This window comes from Ranitomeya imitator, chromosome 10 (genome assembly GCF_032444005.1).
Source record: "Ranitomeya imitator isolate aRanImi1 chromosome 10, aRanImi1.pri, whole genome shotgun sequence".
Classification (NCBI taxonomy): Eukaryota; Metazoa; Chordata; class Amphibia; order Anura; family Dendrobatidae; genus Ranitomeya; species Ranitomeya imitator.
Window position 1 is genome coordinate 41,316,759 of NC_091291.1, and position 25,920 is coordinate 41,342,678.

General features: G+C 48.6%; 1 protein-coding gene across 1 annotated transcript; it reads right to left on the reverse strand.

Moving 5' to 3' along the window:
* Positions 1–8,683: 8,683 nt before the first annotated feature.
* HSPBP1 (HSPA (Hsp70) binding protein 1) lies at positions 8,684–24,711 on the reverse strand. The gene is made up of 8 exons (XM_069742375.1): positions 24,572–24,711; positions 22,574–22,703; positions 14,029–14,212; positions 13,106–13,330; positions 12,718–12,873; positions 11,321–11,417; positions 10,632–10,743; positions 8,684–8,918 (listed from the first exon to the last, which is right to left on the reverse strand). The coding sequence occupies exons 2-8, from the start codon at positions 22,688–22,690 to the stop codon at positions 8,841–8,843; spliced, it is 969 nt and encodes a 322-aa protein (XP_069598476.1). The 5' UTR covers positions 22,691–22,703; positions 24,572–24,711; the 3' UTR covers positions 8,684–8,840.
* Between the last annotated feature and the right edge of the window lie 1,209 nt (positions 24,712–25,920).

A 25,920-nucleotide genomic window follows, 5' to 3' on the forward strand; every position in this document is an offset into this window, starting at 1 on the left:
GAGCCACATTGTTATCATTTTGGCAGTATGCTTCAGGTCATTGTCCATTTGGAAGACCCATTTCCGCTCAAGCTTTAAAGGGAATCTCTCACCTCATTCACCTATAAGCTGCGGCCACCGTCATCAGGGGCTTATCTACAGCATTCTGTAATGGCAGATCCCTTTAACTTTCTGGCTGATGTCTTGAGATGTTGCTTCAGTATTGCCACAGTCTTCTTTTCTCATGATACCATCTATTTTGTGAAGTGCCCCAGTCCCTCCTGCAGCAAAACAACCCCACAACATGATGCGGCCTCCCCCGTGTTTCACAGCTGGGATGGTGTTCTTAGGCTTCCAAGCTTCTTCCTTTTTCCTCCAAACGTAACGATGGTCATTATGCCCAAAAAGTTCAATTTTAGTTTCATCAGACCACAGGATGTCACCAAAAATTAAGGTCTTTGTTCCTGTGTGTGTTTGCAAACATTCTGGCTTTTATGTTTCTTTTGGAGTAATGGCTTCTCCCTGGCAGAGTGGGCTCTCAGCCCATGTAGATACAGTACATGTTTCACTGTGGAGATTGACACAATCTCACCAGCTTCCACCATCTTCACAAGGTCATTTACTTTTGTCTTTGGGTTGTTATGGACATGTGGGACCAAAGCACATTCATCTCTGGGACACAGAACCCATCTCCTTCCTGAGCGGTATGATGACTGGACATTCCCATCTTGTTTGTACTTGCGTATAATTGTTAGTACAGATGAACGAGGCACCTTCAGGTTCATTGAAATTATACCAGGATGAGCCAGACTTGTGCAAGTCCACAATTCTCTTCCTGATATCTTGGCTGATTTCTAGAGACTTTCCCATGATGCTACACAAAGAAGCAATGTGTTTCAGGTGTGCATTAAAATACATCACAGGTGTGTCTCTAACTCAGATACCTACTATGGCATATTCCTAGCTTGGGTCTCCTGATGAGCCCTGATAAAGGGAGGGAGCAAAATGCATAGGGACAATGGACTTTGGGAAGTACTAGCTCCCTGACAACTATCAGGTAAGTGATTCATTGGCATCTATTCTTATTTTCCTTATGATTATTGACAGGATGCATATGACCCTTGTCGAATGATGTATGGCAAGCTAACGGCACTGATAGGGCACATATGCACCTGTATCAACTAGATGTGGTATACTAGACTTAGATATACAAGCACACATGCACTTTATTGTGTGGCATAACTAAAACTGAGGGATAGCCATCTTGAGGGAATCCTATTCAGGACCCAGTGAACTACCAGAGGGCCTTCTTGATAACACAGACCTCTGGATTCAGTTTACATACCTAGTTCAGAATAGAAAAGACTCGCTGTAGTCTACAGCTTCTCTCACAGCCACAGAAAAGTAGAATAATAGACAGCAAGGTTGGTGCTGTGTGTATGTTAGTTAAATACTATAAGTTCTATGTTAGGGACTCTGAGGGACTGCCAACGTTGAGATGGGGCGCCATATCAAGTTTTAGGGTGCCTTCCTCCGCAGTCAGGAACAACTACAGCTTAAAAAAGGGACTTATTAGGGTCATTCGAGGACGCTTACATTGAATATCTTTACTTCACAAAAAGTCCATTTTCTCCTGTTACCCTTGGTAAAATAAAACAAATTGGAGCTGAAGTATTATTTGAAAAAAAAAAAATTAAATGTTCATTTTTTTTAAACATCCCAAAAATTCCTGTGAAACACCTGAAGGGTTAATAAACTTCTTGAATGTGGTTTTGAGCACCTTGAGGGGTGCAGTTTTTAGAATGGTGTCACACTTGGGTATTTTCTATCATATAGACCCCTCAAAATGACTTCAAATGTGATGTGGTCCCTAAGAAAAAAATGATGTTATAAAAATGAGAAATTGCTGCTCAATTTTTAACCCTTATAACTCCCTAACAAAAGAAAATTTTGTTTCCAAAATTGTGCTGATGTAAAGTAGACATGTGGGAAATGTTACTTACGGTAAGTATTTTGTGAAACATATCTCTGTGCTTTAAGGGCATAAAAATTCAAAGTTGGAAAATTGCGAAATTTTCAAAATTTTCGCCATATCTCCTTTTTTTTTTTCACAAACGCAGGTAATATCAAAGAAATTTTAATCATGAAGTACAATTTGTCTCGAGAAAACAGTGTCAGAATCACCGGGATCCGTTGAAGCGTTCCAGAGTTATAACCTCATAAAGGGACAGTGGTCAGAATTGTAAAAATTGGCCCGGTCCATAACGTGCAAACCACCCTTGGGGCTAGTTATATTGCACCTGTTTGTACGCTGGATGTCCGAAAGCTGATTAAAGCATACCACCCTACCTGTTATCAGAAACCTGGTATCATCCTATATAGCGCTATGGTGGAGTTTATGTAAGGTGGATTCCCTTTTAAAAAACAGGATTTTTGGTTGCTTACCGTAAAATCTGTTTCTTGAAGCCTCCATTGGGGGACACAGGAACCATGGGTGTATGCTGCTGCCACTAGGAGGCTGACACTATGCAAATAAAAAAGTTAGCTCCTCCTCTGCAGTGTACACCCCACCGACTGGCATTATACTCTTCAGTTAGTGAGAAAGCAGTAGGAGATAATGAAACAAGGTTGAAAACCATAAACACAAACTTGAGAACTGTAACGTGAGAACAGTCATGGAACAGATAACAGAAAACATTGGGAGGGAGCTGTGTCCCCCAATGGAGGCTTCAAGAAACAGATTTTACGGTAAGCAACCAAAAATCCTGTTTTCTTTATCGCCTCTCATTGGGGGACACAGGAACCATGGGACGTCCCAAAGGTGGGAAAAACAGACTTCCATCAGGTCAGAGGACTCACCACTGCCGCCTGCAGGATCCTTCTGCCTAGGCTGGCGTCCGCCGATGCGTAGGTATGGACCTTGTAAAATTTGACGAACGTGTGGATGGAAGACCAAGTTGCCGCTTTGCAAAGCTGTAGGGCGGAAGCCCTGTGGTGCACCGCCCAGGAGGCGCCGACTGCCCGGGTAGAGTGAGCCTTAATCCCAGGAGGGGGCACTCTGTTCTTGACCCGGTAAGCCTCCAAAATTGCCATTCTCATCCATCGAGCAATAGTCGCTTTAGAAGCCAGCTGGCCTCTGCGCGTGCCATCAGGAATGACGAAAAAAGAATCCGTCTTCCGGAAAGAGGATGTTCTATCCAGATAAATCCTCACTGCCCTGACGAGGTCTAGCTTGTTCAACGATCGCTCCAGAGGATGAGTCGGAGCTGGACAAAAGGAAGGTAGAACGATGTCCTCGTTGAGGTGGAAGGTGGAAACCACCTTAGGAAGAAAAGAAGGTGGGGGTCGGAAGACCACCTTGTCCTGGTGAATGACCAAAAATGGAGGGCGGCAAGACAGTGCCGCCAGCTCGGAAACGCGGCGAATGGACGTGATGGCCACAAGAAAGGCCACCTTCCAAGATAAAACTGATAGAGGAATCTCCCTAAGAGGTTCAAAGGGAGAAACCTTCAAAACGTCCAGTACCAGGTTTAGGTCCCATGCCTCCACAGGGGCCCTGTACGGCGGGACGGCGTGGGCTACCCCCTGAAAGAAGGTCTTAACCTGTGGCCGAGAGGCCAAGGTCTTCTGAAAGAGGATGGAAAGCGCAGAGACCTGACCCTTCAGGGAGCTAAGAGCCAGGCCCGAATCCAGTCCTGCCTGAAGGAAGGCCAAAAGAGAAGGCAGGGAAAAAACCATAGGCGGAACGCGGTTGGACTCGCACCAACGGAAGTAAGCCTTCCAGGTGCGGTAGTAGATCCTGGAAGACGAAGGCTTCCGAGCCTGAATCATGGTGAGAATCACCCGTCCGAAAGGCCGGACGCTCTTAGAACCGCGGTCTCAACAGCCACGCCGTTAAACTGAGCGACCGAGAATTCGGGTGGCAGATCGGACCCTGGGACAGCAGATCGGGCCTGTCTGGAAGGCGCCAGGGAGCGTCCGCGAGAAGGTTGACGAGCTCCGCGAACCAAGCTCTCCTGGGCCAATCCGGGGCGATCAGGATGACCGGCACCCCTTCCGCTTTGATCTTCTTCAAAAGCTTGGGAAGTAATGGAAGGGGTGGGAGCAGGTAGGGCAGCTCGAACTGTGACCAAGGAATGGCCAGAGCATCGACGCCCACTGCGAGAGGATCGCGGGACCTGGAGACGAACTGCGGAACCTTCCTGTTGATTCGAGACGCCGTGAGATCCACATCCGGAGTCCCCCATCGAAGACAAATCTGATGGAAGACCTCCGGATGCAAGGACCATTCCCCTGCCGCGAGGCCCTCGCGGCTGAGGAAGTCGGCGGCCCAGTTGTCCACGCCGGGGATATGCACCGCGGATATCACCGGAACCGTTGCCTCTGCCCAAAGGAGGATCATGGATACCTCGGCAAGGGCCAAGGAGCTCCGGGTCCCCCCCCTGATGGTTGACATATGCCACAGCCGTGGCGTTGTCCGTCTGGATCCGGACTGGAAGGCCCCTGAGGATCCTTTCCCAGTGGCGGAGGGACAGAAAGATGGCCCGAATCTCGAGGACATTGATTGGCAGAGTTGATTCCTGCGACGACCAACGGCCCTGAACCGTCAGGTGGCGAAAAACCGCACCCCAGCCGATCAGGCTGGCGTCCGTTGTCACCACCTGCCAGTGAACTGGAAGGAAGGACCTGCCCTGGGAAATGAGAGGTGACGTCAGCCACCAGTAGAGGGACCACTTGACCCGAGAAGAGAGTCTGATCGGCCGATCCAGGGAGAAGACAGACCTGTCCCACTGAGACAGAATGGCTTGCTGAAGGGGTCACGAATGGAATTGGGCGAAGGGAATCGCTTCCAATGTAGCTACCATTTTCCCCAGAACCTTCATGGCCGAACGGAGGGAGGGAGGCCGAGGACCCTGGAGCAAGCGTATGTCCCGACAAAGAGAAGATCTCTTGTCTTTGGGAAGGAAGACTCTGCTCTGACGAGTGTCGAGAAGCATGCCCAGAAAGATGATGCGCTGAGAAGGAATAAGGCAGGACTTCTTCCGGTTGACCAGCCACCCGAAACGGGCTAAGGTATCGAGAACAATGGACAGGCTTTCGTGGGCCTGAGCAAAGGACGGAGCCTTGATGAGGATGTCGTCGAGATATGGAAAAAGGACCAAGCCTCTGACTCTCAAGATGGCCATCAGTGCCGCCATGATCTTCGTGAACACCCTTGGCACGGTTGCGAGACCGAACGGCAGGGCGACGAACTGAAAATGATCTCGTTGCACTGCGAAGCGCAGGAAACGGTGATGTCCGGGAAATATCGGGACATGTAGGTAGGCGTCCTGGATATCTATAGAGCATAGAAATTCCTGAGCCTCCATGGAAGCAATTACTGAACGAAGGGATTCCATCCTGAAGTGTCTCAGGCGAACTCTCCTGTTCAGCAATTTGAGGTCCAGAATGGGGCGAACCTTGCCGTCTTTTTTCGGTACCACAAAAAGATTCGAGTAGAAACCCGTGAAGCGTTCTTTTTCTGGGACGGGAACGATTACTCCGGATTTGAGCAGAGAAGCGATGGCTGAGAAGAAGCCCGGAACTAGAGCGGGATCTCTTGGAGGACGGGATTGGAAGAAACGATCCCTGGGTCGGGAGGCGAACTCTATCTTGTATCCCGAGGATACAACTTCCCTGACCCATGCGTCCTCTACTGCGGAAATCCAGACGTCCCTGAAAAGGAGAAGACGGCCGCCCAAACTGGAAGTTGGGCTGGAGTCTTGCTGAGAGTCATGCCGAGGTGGATCTTCCAGTCCTGGGCCTGGAGGATCTACCCTGGGGGAAGCGAGGACGCCAGGACGGAGTGGGCCTAAAGGACACCGCCTTCCTCTCTTGACGTGCCTGTGGCCTCTGTTGCTGCTGGGAAAAGGAGTTTGACGCAGCGAAGCGACGAAAAGGCCGAAAAGAACGAAACTGTCGTCTAGGAGGAGGGCGACTAGGCTTAGCCTGGGGGAGAAGAGAGCTTGTACCCCCGGTGGCGTCCTTAATTATTTGGTCCAGCTGGGAACCAAAGAGACGAGAGCCCAGGAAGGGCAGACTAGTGAGGGACTTTTTGGAGGACAAGTCCGCCTGCCAGGCCTTCAGCCAAACGGTCCGGCGGATGGCAACGACATTGCTGGAAGCTTGAGCCGCACAAGACGCGACATCCAGGGAGGCGGAAACCAGGTATTCCCCAGCGTGGGAAATCTGGTTGGCAAGCTACGCTAATTGCGCGGGAGGCGCCCCGTCCAGGATACCTCGCCGAAGATCCTTGGCCCATTTTGAGATGGATTTTGAAGTCCAAGTGGAAGCAAAGGCTGGACATAGCGCCGCTGAAGCCGCTTCAAAAGCAGATTTCGCGAAGGATTCTATAACTATCGTTAGAATCCTTCAGAGATGCTCCGCCGGACAAAGGAAGCACCGTGTTGGTGGACAGCCTGGACACTGGTGGATCCACCGAGGGAGAGACCGTCCAATTGGCGGTAAGGTCTGGAGAAAAAGGATATAGCACACCCAGGCGTTTTCCCCTCTGAAAACGCCTAGTGGGGTTCTCTCTCTCTCTGGACAAGATTTCCTCGAACTCAGGATGAGGAGCGAAAAATTTAGAAGGTGGTTTGGCCCGTCTAAACGAAACCGCCTGATCTGCGGGTTCTGTAGAGGGATCCTTGATGCCACAGGTTTGGTTTATTGCCCCAATGAGGTTCTGGACTGTCTCACTCATGGTGGCAATTTGGTTAGGATCCAGCTCCGAAATGTCCTCCGAGGGCGCATCAGATAATGCCTCGCCTGACTCAGGGGAGGAGGATCGGTGGGACACCAACCGCGGGGGAGGGCCGAGCGGCGAGATGGAACGAGAAGAGGACTCAGACCGACGTTCCTGTCTGGACCTTTTGTGGCTTATCAAGGAGGGCTCGGGCGGCGGTTCCTGCGACCCGCTGGCTATGGCCGGGGTTTGCAGGGGTAACCGATCCAGCGCGGACACCAGGGTTTGAGATACCCGTGTTAAATCAGCCACCGATTGTGACAGAGAGGCGGCCCAGCCTGGGATGGGGGGATCACTCTCGGGCGGAACAGCTGGGGGATCCTGGGCGGTGGGAACAATCGGGTTGCTGCAGGACTGACACAGCGGGGAGGACTAACCTGAGGGAAGTTTGCTGTTACAGGACGAACATGCAAAGTACGTGACTAAGGCGGTAGATGAAGAAGTAGGGGGGCGAGAGCGGCCCCCTTTAGAGGTAGACATTTTGAGCCCTGAAGATGCCAGTGGGTTAGGGGACAGTGGGCAGAGGGGGGTGTCAGACTGCAGTGCAGCTACTCACGGACCCGGTCTGGAAGATGTCCCACTGTCGATGGAGTGCCCTGAGGAGCAGTATTCAGCGCAGATAGAGCTGTGTCCACAGCAGATGTGCGGGTGCGCTTGCGAGAGCTGGTGCTGCTGCCGGTACAAAGTGGTGTGCACACCAGACGAGTGTACCAGGAGGAAGGGGGCGGAGCCAGACGCAGGAGCGCCGGTAGGCAGGGCACAGTAAGTCGGGCGGGAAAAAGCCCGCCCGCAGAACCGGAAGAGAGGGAACCGAAAACCGGAAGTAGGCCCCGACCGAAGCCGGGGCCTAAATTAGGGGCCGGCGGCCGAGGAAAGGAGCCGCGGCGCCGGAATGGAGCGCCCTAAGAGAGCTAGCGGCGCGGTCGCCTACCAGGCTGCGCCGCTGAGGGACGCCCAGAGAAGGACCTCCTGCGGCGCCAGAGCAGAGCGCCGCAGGGAGAAGCGGCGCGACAGCCTGCAAGGCTGCCGCGCTGAGAATGGTGCCCCATGAAGAGCCGCAGCACAGAGGGGTGCGCCGCACCTCCTGCGGCGCCTGGAACGTATGGCAGCCCAACGTGCAGGCATGCAGAAGAACGGTGCATCCTGTAAGGGCCCCGCGCCGGAAAGAAGGCAGAGGGCCCCCGTATCAGAATAGGGAGAAGAGGTGCAGAAGAAAGCGCACCTACGGATGTCGCAGCGCGACACAAACAATCCCGGCCGTGTCCTGTATGGACGCAGATGATGACAGGTATGAAAGGAGGCTGGGAGCCCTTAACAAGGTCCCCCCCTATAAAAGATGTGGGATGGGAATGGGAGAAATACTCACCTAAAACATCCCACGCCGATACTAACCTGACAGGAAGGGTTTGAGACGTCCAGGGAGCTGATGGACGTCCTCGTCTCCTCCAAACCGACAGGCTCTGGTGGGCGAGTGGGTGGGGGACGGAGCCAGGACCGGACTTCTCAGCACGCTTGTGTGCTAGGATCTTGGTCCTGGAGAGGGATCTATGAGGATACGGGGTGGCAGTACACGCCGTACTCATAGTCCGCTTGTGGGACTACAGGTGTGACTGCTCACCCTGTATCCCTCCGGAAAAACCTGAAAAGAAACGACGCACATTGAGGTAGATAAGGGTCTAATGAAAGACCCGTGTCCACCTCCTACTGACACTAAGCTAAACTGAAGAGTATAATGCCAGTCGGTGGGGTGTACACTGCAGAGGAGGAGCTAACTTTTTTATTTGCATAGTGTCAGCCTCCTAGTGGCAGCAGCATACACCCATGGTTCCTGTGTCCCCCAATGAGAGGCGATAAAGAAAGTTGGGCAGTGAAGTCTGCTCCCCAAGTTAATGCCGCTGAAATGTAAAACATTAGCCACAATATTTTTCACTTTTTTATTTTAAAAAAAATCCCAGAGTCTTAGACTTTTCTTTTGAAACAAAGATTACACATCTGAGGGGATCCGGGGTAGTCCATAAATTAGATCATCTTCATCCTGCACCATCACGGGGCACCGCTGGTGGACAGATCTTCCAGATCACCGATCCATGCCGTTATCCTCAGGATTGTCTCCGAAACAGATCTTCAGAAGCTGCTCACAGTAATCCAGCTCTTCCTAAAAGACAAGAAAACAGGAATATCACTATAGCGTCATACTACATCACTGTCTGTACAGAGGCATCAAGAAATGTTATTTTCTTTTGGAGAAGAGCTCGATAATACGATTTTACATATATTTCCAGGTGTCGGGGACCGGTCATTACCCTTGTATATAGAGTAATGCCCCACATCTGTCCAGACCGCCTCGTTCGCTTACTGCAGTATTGTGATGGCGTGCGCTGCACATGCGGTCACGATTTTCCAGTATTGGTGGCCACGTGTCCACATCCATTCAATTTACACACTTGTGGTCACGAGAGGACTAGTCTCATCCAACGTCTCTGCATTCACTTGTATTAAGAGAAGCCACAGGTGTATAGGCAGCACGTGGTCGCCCACAAGGACCAGCAATACCGAGGAATCGTGACAGTGTACACGTCACACGCTGTCACTATTCAGAACTCACCTAGAGTGACTGAAAGCTTATTACACACATGGACACTCCCTTTTAAATGAGTATTATCATCCATTTATCGAGGAATAATAAAAAAAAAAAAAAAAAGGGAGGTACACGATGACGCACCCTACTAGGTCAACTAGGCTGTGCATCCTCCTTTTCTCATGAAGCTCTGGACGTGGACCCTGCACTTATTTGGAGAATGGGGGTCTCTACAACTGCATTTGTAGATAGTTTTCTCTTTATTGCATATATTACTTCCTGGGGAGCCAAACATGGATCAATGAAGCCAAAAAAAGTATCTCTTAGGAGCTTGTGAAGGCCAATACTGTAGCACTGTGACCTCTGCAGCCAACTATTCCCCGAAAGTAAAATGGCAACACCGAGACATCGGGCGGCAAGAATATAGTACGGGTGATGATCACGTCATGACAATTCTGTACTTTGGCGACCCATAACTCATCGCCAGGGATCAGATATCCTCCTTTCTATGGAAACCTTTTACCTCTTCTCCACTAAATAGTTATAGAATACAAAAGGAAAGAAATGAGAAGGGAGCCGGATAAAAGAAACTAGTCGTTTCCACATTAGTCTCATTGCTAATTAACAGTAAGAATTTAATTGCGGAGTGCTAGAAAACAATTAGCTGGGCTTATGCAAATAACCAACGCTAGAAATACAAATCAGACTGTAACAAGTAAATGAGCAGTTATTGTAGGAGGTAAGGGTATAATTTACCAGTGCTCAGATCCCCGTACAATGGGGGTGTCACCCGACCGTACATCTCCGACACTCCCTGCACCAGAACTCATCAGTTTACACTCGCTGCCGATTTGGCCGTCTCTGCACAAATGGGGAGATGTAGCTGCTCTGTTGACAGGGCGTGACTGCTGACGTCATGCTGATTGCGAGGAGACGGCTGTCAATCAGCATGACTTAAGCAGTTACGCTGTCAAGAGAGCAGACAGGAAGAGAAGCTGCTGCTCTGTTGTCGCTACGTCAGCAGAAGACACAGGATCATCGGCAGGAGCGGTCTGTGACCGTTCTGTGCCGGGCACAATAGGCAGGTACCTGCCTGTTAGTTCTTCAGTCCTGGATTACCCACTGTACCACCGGTCAGAAAACAACGCTGCTCTCTGTTAACCCTTTCTGCAGCCAGACATACCGGCTATTGATGCTAAATTGTTAAACATTATCAATGAAATCTCACTGCAAAAATGCCTTTAGCAACAATATAAAAAATTTGTCCCATTGGCTGCCCATATTCTGTACCTGATATTCCTCCTGTTTCTCGACCATTTTACATCGTTCTTTGAGCAAATCTTCAAAAGCCAATTCGGGCGCCTGACATTCTGCTACGCCTCGTGGGAAATCTGTCGCCATACTAGACACGGGTAAGGAAAGTCAGTCAACTATCCATCAACTTCCAGAACTATTTTTTCTTCAATATTGTAACACAAAATATCATAAATTATTCAATTTCACAATCTGACATTTTGTGTGTGAAAGCTTTTGGTATTGTATTTCTGAAATACAAGAGGCATGATAAGATTCCTAATGGGACCTGAGAGGTGCCAGATTATATATTTTGAAGGATTAGAATCAGACTGTCAGGAAGAGGTCATTATAAAATGCTAAAGGGGTATGCCCCACCAACAACACTTAAATGGAGCCTGTCGGCATGTTTTCCAATAAGCAGCAGTGATATTGCTATATAAAAACGATACCGATGTGCCAGTCATAAAAAAAATCTACTGTAAATGCCATATGCAAATTAGACTGGAAGTGTACTAGGGGTGTGTCAGTGGTCTGCTTCTTCCAAGTGCATTGACACGCCCCCGTGCACTTCCAGCCTGATTTGCATGTCACTTGTACACAAAATTTCTCATAACTTGAGCAATTATGTAATTTTGCTAGATGATCGAACTGCAAAAAAAAAAGAGACAAAGTGTGGAAATTACCTGCACAGAGCAGAGAGGACATGTTCATGGAAAGGACTATGCTCGGTTCGGAGCAGAGACACCAGTTGTTGGATCATCCCCATGGCACACAAGGTACCTGCATACAAAGACAGTGCGCTCACACATATAACTGGCCACAGGCAAATATTCTACTATAGTGAACCTGTCCTGATCAAGGACTCTATTTAAAAGGCATTTTCCACCCCTGGATACACCACCGCTCCTCCGGCTCCTTGTCCATTTCTCTGCCACTGCTCTCTTCTTGCCTGGTCGGCACATGACCGCTTCAGCCAATCATTGGCAGCAGTGGTGAGACTTTGCTCACCGCTGCTACAGACAGGCACTGACTAGTGGGGAGAGGAGAGTGGTGGGAAACCCAGTCAGTGGGACGGAGGAACGGAAGGGGATCCAGGGGAGAGTATGTGCAGTTCATTTTTATTATAGCACACACAGGCCATAAGGTGAGCAAAACAAAGTGCTCACAACCCCTTTAACCAAAGTAATGCTGGATATACGTTTGTGAAATAAAAGCCACGTACCCTGGCCTGACAAGCAATGCTCAGCACATACAGTGATAGTATAGTCACAGTGAAGGCCAGGGCGCACATCAATCGACTGCTTCGTTAAGAAGAATAGAGAATATGGCACTAGTATTTTATCAGGAGGCAGGTACACTATTCTCTATTCTTCTTATCAGGAGGCAGGTACACTGAATCCCCTTCTGTTAACTCACAATTTCATAACAGGATATATACAATAGGTTTTCCAAACTGGACAAATTATTTCACGTACAGTATAATTAATGTATCTTTAAAAGAGGTTGTCCAGGACTTTTTTTTTTTTTTGTTGTTGCAGGTTGTTCCTAACTGAGGAAACTATGTGCCTGTTCAGGTCAGAGTGGTCACTGACCGCTCCTGCCAGCGATTCTGCTGCTCCAGATCAACTCCTCCTCTTCCGGGCTGCCAGTGCGTTACTGTCGGCATCATGCCGACTGACGATCCGCTCCCTGAAGTTAGGCAACTGGGGGCCAACTGTTCATCAGCATGACGTTGACAGACACGCCCCGTCAACAGGGCGAAGAGGAAGAGTTGATGTGGAGCAGCAGAATCACTGGCAGGAGCGGTCAGTGACAGGTCTGATTTGGTGCCGGGTAGAACAGGCACACAGAAGAGTTGTTATATCGACGTGACGTTAGCCAAAGCTGCAGAATCACTAGCAGCAGATCTGTGGTGACAGATCAACGTTGCCCACAACAGACAGGGAGTCAGTAACTACCTGCCGGTAAGTTCTTAGGATCATAGTGAAAAAAAAAAAAAAAATGAAACAGGCCTGGATACCCCCTTTAATAGTAGCTGACGCATGTAGGAGGGACAATTACACACTTCCATTATTATTACTTTTGTACTCGGGATGGCTGATCAGAAGATTCTGCAGTAAGAACGCCGATTTGATCTTCAGCTTCAGTATATGTGTCTGCATGGCGCGCATCAGCACAGAAAACCCGTCCAACTTCACAAACTCCGCCAGTCCGGCCTCCTGCTCCCGCACCAAGCCTGTACGGACACAATCAGAGGGATTAATGCTCGTGCCGCACACAGGGGAGGCCGCACATGTTCCTATATCGAGAATCTGCCTCTACATGTGGATGTGTGCTATAAAGGACACGTGGAGTTTTCTTCAGCCCATGAACGAGCGCCCATCCACTTGTGCTCGTTTTAAGCAGAAAGTTCCTCGCGTATTCATTTTTATTTATAGAATTAATAAAGTGTGAACATCAACACTTACAAGAGATTGCGAAGAGCGCCTTTATCCTGACGGTTTCACTGGTGTCGAGGTCCAGCAATTCCAAGAGTTTGCTCACGGCACCGAGGCTCAGCGCCATCTCTTGGACGAAGGGCACGTTTTGACTGCAAATGCCAATCAGGTCAGCGGTTCGCCAGCGCAGTTCGGCCTCGGGGCGACTCAGATAACGAGTCAACATCAAGCTCATCCCACCCAGCTTACAGAAATCTGGGGGGGGGGGGTAGAGGAAGAAAAAAAATAAAAAGGTCACATTAAAAACTAAATATTATGCATGCCTGCGCATTACAGAGGCAGTGAGGGTAAGACGGTCAATGCTGCCATCAGCAAATAGATAATAGCATCAGAACCATTCTCAATAAGAATCGGGGCTGCTTCCTCCACGACTCATGGCCAGGAGCACCACCGTCCAGGGAGATCAGTGGAGGGGCACTGGTGATCGATGGAGCCTATTATGATCAGTAGGGATCGCAGAGAACACATCTATACTGATCCACTCTGCACGGGCTTCATAGGAGATGGTTAATTTCACAATATACTGCAACTCGGAATTATCCTAATGGGATAAGTATCCAAAATAAAACCAAAACGTGCCAGAGTTAAATATTGACGGCTTATCCTTAGGATAGATCATCAATATTAGGTCAGTTGGGGGTTGATCTCCTGACACCCTGATTTTTTATGGGAAGTAGTTGCCCTCCCATACAAATTAGTAAACGAGGGCTTGCAGTACCAATCACGGCCACTACACAATGTATAGCGCTCTGACCTCCTCAATCAATGGATCAGTTGTAGTTCCCGAAGTTGCTTTCTGATCGGCTACTGATCACCTATTTTAAAGACTATTAAAGCTCCAGAAAAACAGTTTTCAGTAGATAGATCTTTATTGAGGTCATTATGTATCTTACCAGAAGCATTGTCTATATTCTCGCACAGGTCTGCGAGTAACTCCAGGGCTTTCTTCTTACGTTCATCCCCATCTTCGTCACTTGTTTCGCCGCCGAGCTCTTTCAGGCACTCCTTCATTTGCTGAACTTCATCTGCCTGGCCGGAAAACGCACTGCTCATGGCTTCTTGTAGCCATTGTCTCCTCTATCACAAGGGTGAGCAACAAAAAAAAAAACAAACAAAAAAAAAAAAAAAGTGATAACATTACAATGAGACCAAACAGAACCCCCCCCCCCCCCCTTCATCAGTTGGCCCTACTCATACGAATGGGCAGCACGTATAGAGAGGACTCAAATTAGGTTCCCATTCAGATGAAGACTTTATTCTCAGAGAGGAAAGGCATTGTTAGGCCCTGGAAACGAGAAATGCCTTATCGTGGCTTCCAGGTACACATGAATTGGCCAATTTATGAGCTAAACTTTCTCAATTTTTCATATTTCTAATGCAGTAATGCAATTCAGTTTTCATATTTGCATGCTATGGCGCTACAGTGTGCTGCCTTTGTGTATGACCGGGCCACTGTAGTGCTCAATGCAATGCCTATCTTCTGTATGACCTCTGCTACTAATCATTTTAAATGTACCCCATGGTGCCAATTTTTCTAATACTTTTTGACCCCTTCTCCCCAAAAAAATGTATGAAATAAAATTAGACATTGCCCAGTCTGAAAAAGGCACATTAAATATTTGTTGCATTTTTTTTCTCCGCAGTTTGGCCACAGAAACTGAAGCATATCCTCGTACCAGCAAAATAAGGTATCTGAAGCCTCGTGCACACGATTCTTATTTTTCCTTGCAGATTTGAAAATATTCCAGATCTGCAGTGTCAATTCTTTGAGGTTTTTTTTTCTAAACGCATAAAAAAAAAAAAAAAAATTGTGGGAAAAAAAGCGTGCATTTAACGCAGCATTTTTACTGTGAAAGTCTCTGCTGCAAATACAGAATCCTTAGGCCGGCTTCACACTCAGCGTATGAAAATACGGTCCGTATATTACGGCCGTAATACGCTGAAATGTCCCGAAAATAGTGGTCCGTAGCTCCTCCGTAGGCAGGGTGTGTCAGCGTTTTTTGTGCATGGCATCCTCCGTATGTAATCCGTATGGCATCCGTACTGCGTGGTTTTCTCGCAGGCTTGCAAAACCAACATACCGCTATAGAAATGATCCATGTGTCCCAAATATATGTATATATATATTACTATTTTTTCCAGCGCTATACAGCTTGAAAGCTGGTAATTCAAATACCGGCTTTTTCTTTCTCCTTCCTAAAACCGACATGATTTGAGACATGGTTTACATACAGTAAACCATGTCTTCTCTCCATTTTTTTTGCAGATTCCACACTACTAATGTCAGTAGAGTGTATCTGCAAAATTTGGCTGTTCTAGCTCTTAAAATAAAGGGTTAAATGGCGGGAAAAAATGGCGTGGGCTCCCGCGCAATTTTCTCCGCCAGAGTAGTAAAGCCAGTGACTGAGGGCAGATATTAATAGCCTGGAGAGGGTCCATGGTTATTGGCCCCCCCTGGCTACAAATATCTGCCCCCAGCCACCCCAGAAAAGGCACATCTGGAAGATGCGCCTATTCTGGCACTTGGCCACTCTCTTCCCATTCCCGTGTAGCGGTGGGATATGGGGTAATGAAGGGTTAATGCCACCTTGCTATTGTAAGGTGACATTAAGCCTAATTAATAATGGAGAGGCGTCAATTATGACACCTATCCATTATTAATCCAATTGAAAGAAAGGGTTAAATAAAACACAAACACATTATTTAAAATTATTTTAATGAAATAAAAACAATGGTTGTTGGAGTATTTTATTCTACGCCCAATCCAGTCACTGAAGACCCTCGTTCTGTGAAAGAAAAAACATAAACCAACAATATACTTACCCTCCGCAGATCTGTAACGTCCAACGATGTAAATCCTTCTGAAGGGGTTAAAACATTTTGCAGCAAGGAGCTTTGCTAATGCAATGCTACTCCTCGCTGCAAAACCCCGGGGAATGAGTCTAAATATAGATCAATGAGCTATATTTACCTGCATTTGCGGTGAGGCACCCTCTGCTGGATGTTCATAGATCGTGGGAACTTACCTAGAAAGCTCCCAGGCTTTCTAGGTAATTTCCCACGATCTATGAACAGCCAGCAGAGGGCGCCTCACCTCAAATGAAGCTAAATATAGCTCATTGATCTATATTTAGAGTCATTCCCCGGGGTTTTGCAGCGAGGAGTAGTATTGCATTAGCAAAGCTCCTTGCTGCAAAATGTTTTAACCCCTTCAGAAGGATTTACATCGTTGGACGTTACAGATCTGCGGAGGGTAAGTATATTGTTGGTTTATTATGTTTTTTCTTTCACAGAACGAGGGTCTTCAGTGACTGGATTGGGCGTAGAATAAAATACTCCAACAACCATTGTTTTTATTTCATTAAAATAATTTTAAATAATGTGTTTGTGTTTTATTTAACCCTTTACTACAATTGGATTAATAATGGATAGGTGTCATAATTGACGCCTCTCCATTATTAATTAGGCTTAATGTCACCTTACAATAGCAAGGTGGCATTAACCCTTCATTACCCCATATCCCACCGCTACACGGGAATGGGAAGAGAGTGGCCAAGTGCCAGAATAGGCGCATCTTACAGATGTGCCTGTTCTGGGGTGGCTGGGGGCAGATATTTGTAGCCAGGGGGGGCCAATAACCATGGACCCTCTCCAGGCTATTAATATCTGCCCTCAGTCACTGGTTTTACTACTCTGGCGGAGAAAATTGCGCGGGAGCCCACGCCAATTTTTTCCGCCATTTAACCCTTTATTTTAAGAGCTAGAACAGCCAAATTTTGCAGATACACTCTACTGACATTAGTAGTGTAGAATATGCAAAAAAATGGTGATATGAGATGGTTTACTGTATGTAAACCATGTCTCAAATCATGTCGGGTTTTAGGAAGGAGAAAGAAAAAGCCGGTAATTGAATTACCGGCTTTCAAGCTGTATAGCGCTGGAATAAATATTAATATATATACATATATGTGTCTCACTGACATACATATATATATATATATACCTATTCTATGTGTACACATTTATTCTACCTATTCTACTGTAAGCTGTCAGTGTGATTTTACTGTACACCGCACTGAATTGCCGGCTTTTCTCTCTAACAGCGCTGCGTATTTCTCGCAAGTCACACTGCTTGTCCGTGTGTAATCCGTATTTTTCACGCTTCCATAGACTTTCATTGGCGTATTTCTTGCGCAGTACGGTGACAAGCGCAGCATGCTGCGATTTTGTACGGCCGTAGAAAGCCGTATAATACTGATCAGTAAAATACGGCAGATAGGAGCAGGGGCATAGAGAATAATTGTGCCGTATTTTTTGCGAGTTTTACGGACGTAGTTTCTGCGCTCTTACGTCCGTAAAACTCGCAAGTGTGAAGCCGGCCTTATTGTGCTTGCAGGAAGGCACTACAAACCCGAGTTCTGCAAAAAAAAAAAAAAAAAAACACACACACTACCGGCGAAATCTGTGATCCATCCTTTCAAGAATTGTCCGCCATTTAGTTACATTCTCATTACATTAATCGCCGACTCCTTCAGATGCAGATTTAGTGCAGCTCGGTCAAGCAGACGTTCCCCGTAGCAGACACCAGCTAATTACCGTACTTTACATGAATGCCGCTATAAGAAGGAAAGATTACGGTGCGCTTCGCTGATCACCCGCAGCGTTCGGATCTACACTATTAATGCATTGTAGACCTTGTAGCTGCAGCGTCGAGCTCCCGGATCACGGGCCGCGCAGGAGCAATTAATCATGTGCAGGAGTCACTCACCGACCCTCGACGCTGTTTATGTACAAGGACGCTGCTTTCTATCACCATCTAAAAGCAGAAAATGGATCTGCATCTGCCGGCCACGCACTTCTCTGCTCTCCATCTGCTTAAGATCACAGCTAGACCGCAAGTATCACGGGGACACACTTATCTGTACGCCTGGTAGCATACCGAAATATGACATAATGCTGCTGTATCGGGGCAGGAGACGCAGAACGCACCAGATCAACAATTTAGGGTCTGACGGTTACAAAATTTGGAGGAATGCAAATGAAATAAAATGGTATTTTCCAACAAACATGTCGGGAATAGAATATTTTTTTTTGTGCCCCCCCACATACACGTTAGATAGCTGATAAACACCACGTTACGTTCTCATGGGCCAGTGGGATTATGGGACCAGTCATGTCCACAAATTGCAGATGTGACTGTCAGCTGGTCCGCATAGAGCTTCCGGCACTTACATTACTCTAGTAGGGTCCGTACATTACAATATTGCTGCAATATTTTTCCATGTGAAATACCTGTACATGAGCCAGTATCAGATAAAACGGGATGCATATTAGCTATCCTATTGAAAAAAAAATAAAACATACATACATACATACATACACGACCGTGACGTCATGGCAGGTCATCCTCCCATAGCATCCTTAGCACCGGAACCTGCCGGCGGACAGGACACGACGTCGGAGGGTGAGAATAATGTTTTTTTTTTTTTTTTATTATTGTTATTTGTAACATTAGATCGTTTTACTATTGATGCTACATACGCAGCATCAATAGTAAATGGTCACACAGGGTTAATAGCAGCGTTAATGGAGTGCGTCAAACCGCGCTGCGGTAACGCTGACATTAACCCTGTGTGAGGGCTGACTGGAGGGGAGTATGGAGCGGTCACTGACTGCAGGGAGGAAAGAGCGGCCATACCTCCGCCGGACTGTGGCCGTCGCCGATTGGTCGTGGGCGTTTTGCCACGACCAATTAGCGACTTGGATTCCATGACAGACAGAGGCCGCGACCAATGAATATCCATGACAGAAAGACAGACGGAAGTGACCCTTAGACAATTATATAGTAGGATATTCTAGATTCTAGGTTCTTCAAAGTAGCCACCTTTTGCTTTGATGACTGCTTTGCACACTCTTGGCATTCTCTTGATGAGCTTCAAGAGGTAGTCACCGGAAATGGTTTTCACTTCACAGGTGTGCCCTGTCAGGTTTAATAAGTGGGATTTCTTGCCTTATAAATGGGGTTGGGACCATCAGTTGTGTTGTACAGAAGTCTGGTGGATACACAGCTGATAGTCCTACTGAATAGACTGTTAGAATTTGTATTATGGCAAGAAAAAAGCAGCTAAGTAAAGAAAAACGAGTGGCCATCTTTACTTTAAGAAATGAAGGTCAGTCAGTCCGAAAAATTGGGCAAACTTTGAAAGTGTCCCCAAGTGCAGTGGCAAAAACCATCAAGCGCTACAAAGAAACTGGCTCACATGAGGACCGCCCCAGGAAAGGAAGACCAAGAGTCACCTCTGCTTCTGAGGATAAGTTTATCCGAGTCACCAGCCTCAGAAATCGCAGGTTAACAGCAGCTCAGATTAGAGACCAGGTCAATGCCACACAGAGTTCTAGCAGCAGACACATCTCTACAACAACTGTTAAGAGGAGACTTTGTGCAGCAGGCCTTCATGGTAAAATAGCTGCTAAGAAACCACTGCTAAGGACAGGCAACCAGCAGAAGAGACTTGTTTGGGCTATAGAACACAAGGAATGGACATTAGACCAGTGGAAATCTGTGCTTTGGTCTGATGAGTCCAAATTTGAGATCTTTGGTTCAAACCACCGTGTCTTTGTTCGATGCAGAAAAGGTGAACGGATGGACTCTACATGCCTGGTTCCCACCGTGAAGCATGGAGGAGGAGGTGTGATGGTGTGGGGGTGCTTTGCTGGTGACACTGTTGGGGATTTATTCAAAATTGAAGGCATACTGAACCAGCATGGCTACCACAGCATCTTGCAGCGGCATGCTATTCCATCCGGTTTGCGTTTAGTTGGACCATCATTTATTTTTCAACAGGACAATGACCCCAAACACACCTCCAGGCTGTGTAAGGGCTATTTGACCAAGAAGGAGAGTGATGGGGTGCTACGCCAGATGACCTGGCCTCCACAGTCACCAGACCTGAACCCAATCGAGATGGTTTGGGATGAGCTGGACCTCAGAGTGAAGGCAAAAGGGCCAACAAGTGCTACGCATCTCTGGGAACTCCTTCAAGATTGTTGGAAGACCATTCCCGGTGACTACCTCTTGGAGCTCATCAAGAGAATGCCAAGAGTGTGCAAAGCAGTCATCAAAGCAAAAGGTGGTTACTTTGAAGAACCTAGAATATAAGACATATTTTCAGTTGCTTCACACTTTTTTGTTAAGTATATAATTCCACATGTGTTAATTCATAGTTTTGATACCTTCAGTGTGAATTTACAATTTTCATAGCCATGAAAATACAGAAAAATCTTTAAATGAGGTGTGTCCAAACTTTTGGTCTGTACTGTAAATATATATATATTAATTATTCCAAAAAGTGTAAAGGAGAGAACATGCCGAGGTTGCTACAGCAGCGACTGGCATTCAGGAGGACCAAGGATTAAATCTGCAGAGCCGACCGCAGCTCTGCACTGTCAAAGCTGAAAAATGGCATGTAAGATGGAAAGCCATTGTAAACATAATTCCTATTTAAATTCCACATGGAGGTTAGCCAGGACGGGGCATTAACATAATTCACATTGTGGCTAAGATCCTACACCGCCGGCCTAATGCAGTCATGATTAATACTGGAAAACGTGCCAGCTCCAACCTAGGAAGAAACATCTGGTGCAGAAACTAAAAGCTTCCACCCTTCCCGAAGAACAATCAGAGAACTATTAGTCTACATGTGCATAAAAGAACAGATTTTGGCAGATTCCAAAAGATCTTGGCACATACAAAAGAAGCAGCTAATCTGGAGGACTGACCTCTGGGAGTATAACTGTATGTGATTTGCCGCCATTGGAGCCACCATAGATCAGGCATCATGTCCTGTTCTGGTGAATGTGAACGAGTCTCAACAGGCATGGCTCCCGTTAAAGGGCTATTACCTAGATATCTAATGGATGAGGGTAGCACCTCTAGGACCCGCACTTATCTCCTTAATTGGGATCCACAGAACCGAACCGCACTGCCACATCTCCATTCATTCTCCACCTGGTGAGACAGAAGTCTGGGGACCCTGTTCTGGAGATCGGTGAGGGTCCCATCAGACATCCATCATTATCTGACATAGGACTGCTCCTCTGATGGCAGCGGCTTGTTGGTTTATGGTGCCAAAAAACACCTAAAGCCCTATTCTGTCCAAGATAAATGACCTTTTACAAGCCTAGTCCCTTCCTGCAGCCTCTGTAACCTAAGAATTACCAATATTCTGGCTAAGGCCATATTCACATGGGCTGCGGAAGTTATCGGACCAGTCACGTCTACAAATTGAAGACGATGCCAGGCACATCTGTAATTTCCAGGATTTGACTGGTCCGATAAATGTAGCAGAAAATGTGAACTTAGCCCAACAAGGAGACTTCTGGATGTCAGTCCACTTGGGAGAGACCAGTCACTACACTATACACCAGCACTTGTGCCATCCTTCTATACTCTGCAGAGTTGGGGAGCAGAGGATTCGGGGACCGTTTCCTCCATCTCTGGGCACTGCTACAGTGCAGCAGCACAAGCTTCATACCGCCGACCAGTCAGAATGACACCCAGCAGTGGTGACACACCGATGGTAAAAACGGACACACGGATGACACACCGATGGTAAAAACGGACACACGGATGACACACTGATGGTAAAAAACGGACACAGGGATGACACACCGATGGTAAAAACGGACACTGGGATGACACACCGATGGTAAAAACGGACACACGGATGACACACCGATGGTAAAAACGGACACACGGAAGACACACCGATGGTAAAAACGGACACTGGGATGACACACCGATGGTAAAAACGGACACAGGGATGACACACCGATGGTAAAAACGGACACAGGGATGACACAATGATGGTAAAAACGGACACAGGGATGACACACCGATGGTAAAAACGGACACACGGATGACACACTGATGGTAAAAAACGGACACAGGGATGACACACCGATGGTAAAAACGGACACAGGGATGACACACTGATGGTAAAAACGGACACACGGATGATACACCGATGGTAAAAACGGACACACGGATGACACACCGATGGTAAAAACGGACACACGGATGACACACCGATGGTAAAAACGGACACAGGGATGACACACCGATGGTAAAAACGGACACAGGGATGACACACCGATGGTAAAAACGGACACAGTGTGCACCTGGCCTCAGAGGTTGCTTTTATCTATTGGTGAAGCCCAGAGGGGACCTCACGTGTTCTTGGTGAATCAGCTTCCATATCTGCCCTTATAATATGGCCAAGACCCGGTAACAGGAACCATCCCACCTCTGCGGGCAGATGGGAGCAGTGCTCAGCCCCTTCTCCTGACGCCGGGGGACGTTCAGTGATTATTACACGTTTCTTCCTGCAGGATCGCAGGTCTTGGGATTTTTTTTAAGCCCCTTTTTGAGATTTGTACCTCATCTGACATCTGTCCTGTTTGAAGGTCGCTGCCCGATTCTGTTCCGGCTTCGATGGCCATGTGCAGCAAGCCCTGAAGACTGCGCGGGTGTTGCCTGCCTTGCTCGTCCGCCATGATGGTCCAAAGTCTGTAACAGAAAGAAAAGTCAAATGCAAGATCCATCGTAGCTAATAAGGAGCCTCAGTATATGGCCGCAGGACATGGTCTGCATGTCCCGGCAGTGTCCATCGATGCTGGGGGCGCATGATATGGAGTCAGTGCGCACAGCGTCTGAGCTTTAGGACTGACGGTGACCACAGGTTGGATGGAGGCCGCAGCATCGGTGACCATTGCAGGAGAATGGACGTCACTTCTGTAGTTTGTGTTGCGGTGCAGGAAAGTGCCGCGCTCCGCCATACAGGTAAGCCAGCACACAATGTTCCTCTACCAGAGGACACGATATTGGTCTCCATCATGGATGGTGGATTACAGGAAGGTGGAGGAGCTTTCCCAGCGTATACTCTTGGCCAAGAGCACAATCTGCACTTACTATAATCCCAACTAAACATGGCTGAAGAGGGGGCACCTGGGGTGTGTCTATAGGGGGTAAGCAGCAGACGGGGCTAACAAACTGTCACTAATGTAGGTGAAATAGAGATTTGGTATTGTAGGCGTCCTTGGGAAATGGCATGGGCTGTCCCTGGGGGGTGGGGGATGGCGTGGACACCCCCGGGGGGCAGGGGATGGCGTGGACACCCCTGGGGGGTGGGGGGAGGCCTGGACACCCGGGGGGGGGGGGGGGGGGGGGGGCGGGGGGAAGGCGTGGACACCCCTGGGGGCGGGGGGAAGGTGTGGACACCCCTGGGGGGCAGGCATAGACACCCCCGGGGGGCGGGGGGATGGTGTGGACACTCCCGGGGGGCGGGGGATGGTGTATGCCATCCCTGGGAGGCGGGGGATGGCGTGGACACCCCTGGGGGGGGCGGGGGATGGCGTGGACACCCCTGGGGGGCAGGCGTGGACACCCCTGGGGGGCAGGCGTGGACACCCCTGGGGGCGGGGGGAAGGCGTGGACACCCCTGGGGGGCGGGGGGGAAGGCGTGGACACCCCCTGGGGGGCAGGGGGATGGCGTGGACACCCCTGGGGGGCGGGGAATGGCATATGCTGTCCCTGGGAGGCAGGGGGACCAGTGTTGGCATCCCTAGGGGACAGGGGGGATGGTGGGTGCCCCTAGGTGGACAGATGTGGGCATCCCTGGGTCCGGGGGAACAGTATAGGCAACCCTTGGGAACAGGCTTGGGTGCCCCTAGCGGGCAGGGAGATGGCTTGGGCGCCCGTGGACATGATAGCTGTCCCTGGGGGCGGTAACCAGTATGGGCACCCTTGGCGGGCGGGGCAGGTGCCCCTGGGGGTGGGGAGATTGCATGGGTGCCCCTGGGGGGTTGGGGAATGGAGTGGGTGCCCGTGGGGGATATTGTAGGCGCTCCCTAGGGGTGAGGGGACAACGCGGTGTCTCTGGGGTAGACATTAGTGACATGACAGGAAGGTACTCTTCATTTTCTCCCCGCAGCGGCACATGGCGGCCACCTGCAGGTCTGCACCCGGGGGAGGAGGAGCAGCACACTGGGGCTGTGTGCGGTGATGGCTGAGAGCAGCACTACTGCACGTGTAGAAGGTGGCCCCTGTGCCCTCGGGCAGTGCGGGCACATGTGGGCACACAGGGGAGGAACATCACCCGCCACACAACACTCTTATATAACCCGCACGCCCAATCACACTTATCACAGCACCAGCCACGTTGTACAGGAAAAACTACAGCTCCCAGGATGCACCGCGCACGTCACTCACTACATCCGGGTGAGCTGGACCGCAGGCACACGGGCAGCGGCTCCGGGACCGAGGTTGCCCACCGCTGGTGCACCAGGGACCGAGCATGCCGGGATGTGTAGTCCCGGAACCGCTACCAGCCTGAATTAGGGCGCCAGCACCGTCATTCTACCGGAGCCCACACCTACCTGCCCCGGTCACCGCCTGTCAGTGGGAGTCTCCTCCTCAGCCCCGGCACGTTATATTATATGGGGCTGACACTTCCAGGCTCTTCCAGAAGCTTCTTCCTTCCTGCAGCCGGCAGCCTGACTGCACAGCGGGCGCGCCACCTGGTGGCCACTGCTCGGCATGGTCATGTGACGTCATATGCTGCATGTATGGTGGCTAGCAACAGTGACGTCAGCAGACACTATATTTTTTGGGGGTGTAGATTTTTTATCCTGTAAAAACAAGTATTTTATTTTTTTTTTAAATTGTCAACAATCGATGCTCGCACCCATTGGTGCTATGTAACCCTTTAGATGCCGCTATCTAGCGACATCTAGATTGATAACGATGAAGGGGGCTGCCTTGTTTATCCCTATGAGTACCACCATGACACATTCGTGGGGTGCGGATGGCGACCTGAAGCCAGATCTTCGCCCCAGGTCCTGCGCGGTACGGTGGCCTGTCAGGTCACGCCATTAGCAGGGTGTAACGCGCGTCCTGATGTATTGCAGGGATCAGACCGGTAAAAGCTGTTTTGTTTAGTCCCATATTGGGACTGAGTAACACATTTTTATAAAAAGTCCAATAAAAAATGTAAAAAAAAAAAAAATGAAAACAACAAAAATGTTTCACCAGTTAAAGAAACACAAAAATTTAATTTTTCTCATCATATTGACACATAAAGAAAAGAAATAAAAAACGAGCAAAAAGTCATAAATAAATAAAAAATATGGCATCACTGAAAACGTCAGGTCTCATTGACAGGGGAGGGTCACTACTCACAGGGATTCAAGCTTGAGGAGGCTAATTTGCATATTCCAGGTGCCTTCTGGGAAAAGCGAAGAGTCTCCCTAAGCTAGAAGATCGTTGGGTACAGCCGGGACCAGCTGCTTCGAAAGCATCACCAAACCGCGCGCCTTATTTTTGCCTGTAGGACATTATTGCAAGAGAGCTTGGCTGAGTAGATTACACAAGAAGGAAAACACACAGCAAGTCAGCAGGATCTAGGAGCAACATGGCAGATGTGACAACCTACATGGTGAGCTGCAGCATGTGCTACATGTTCACAGATCGACCAGAAGAAGAATCCAATTTCACCTGTCAGAAGTGTAGACTAGTGGCCCTTTTAGAAGAAAAGGTGCGGGGTCTGGAAGAAAGAATAGCAACTTTGAAACTCATCAAAGAGAATGAAGACTTTCTAGACAGAACAGAAGCATCTCTACTGGTCACAGAAGGTGAAAAAAGTGTCAGAGAACCTCCAAAAGCAGATGAGTGGAAGCATGTGACCAAAAGAAGCAAGAAGACCATGGAGAAATCACCAACCACACAA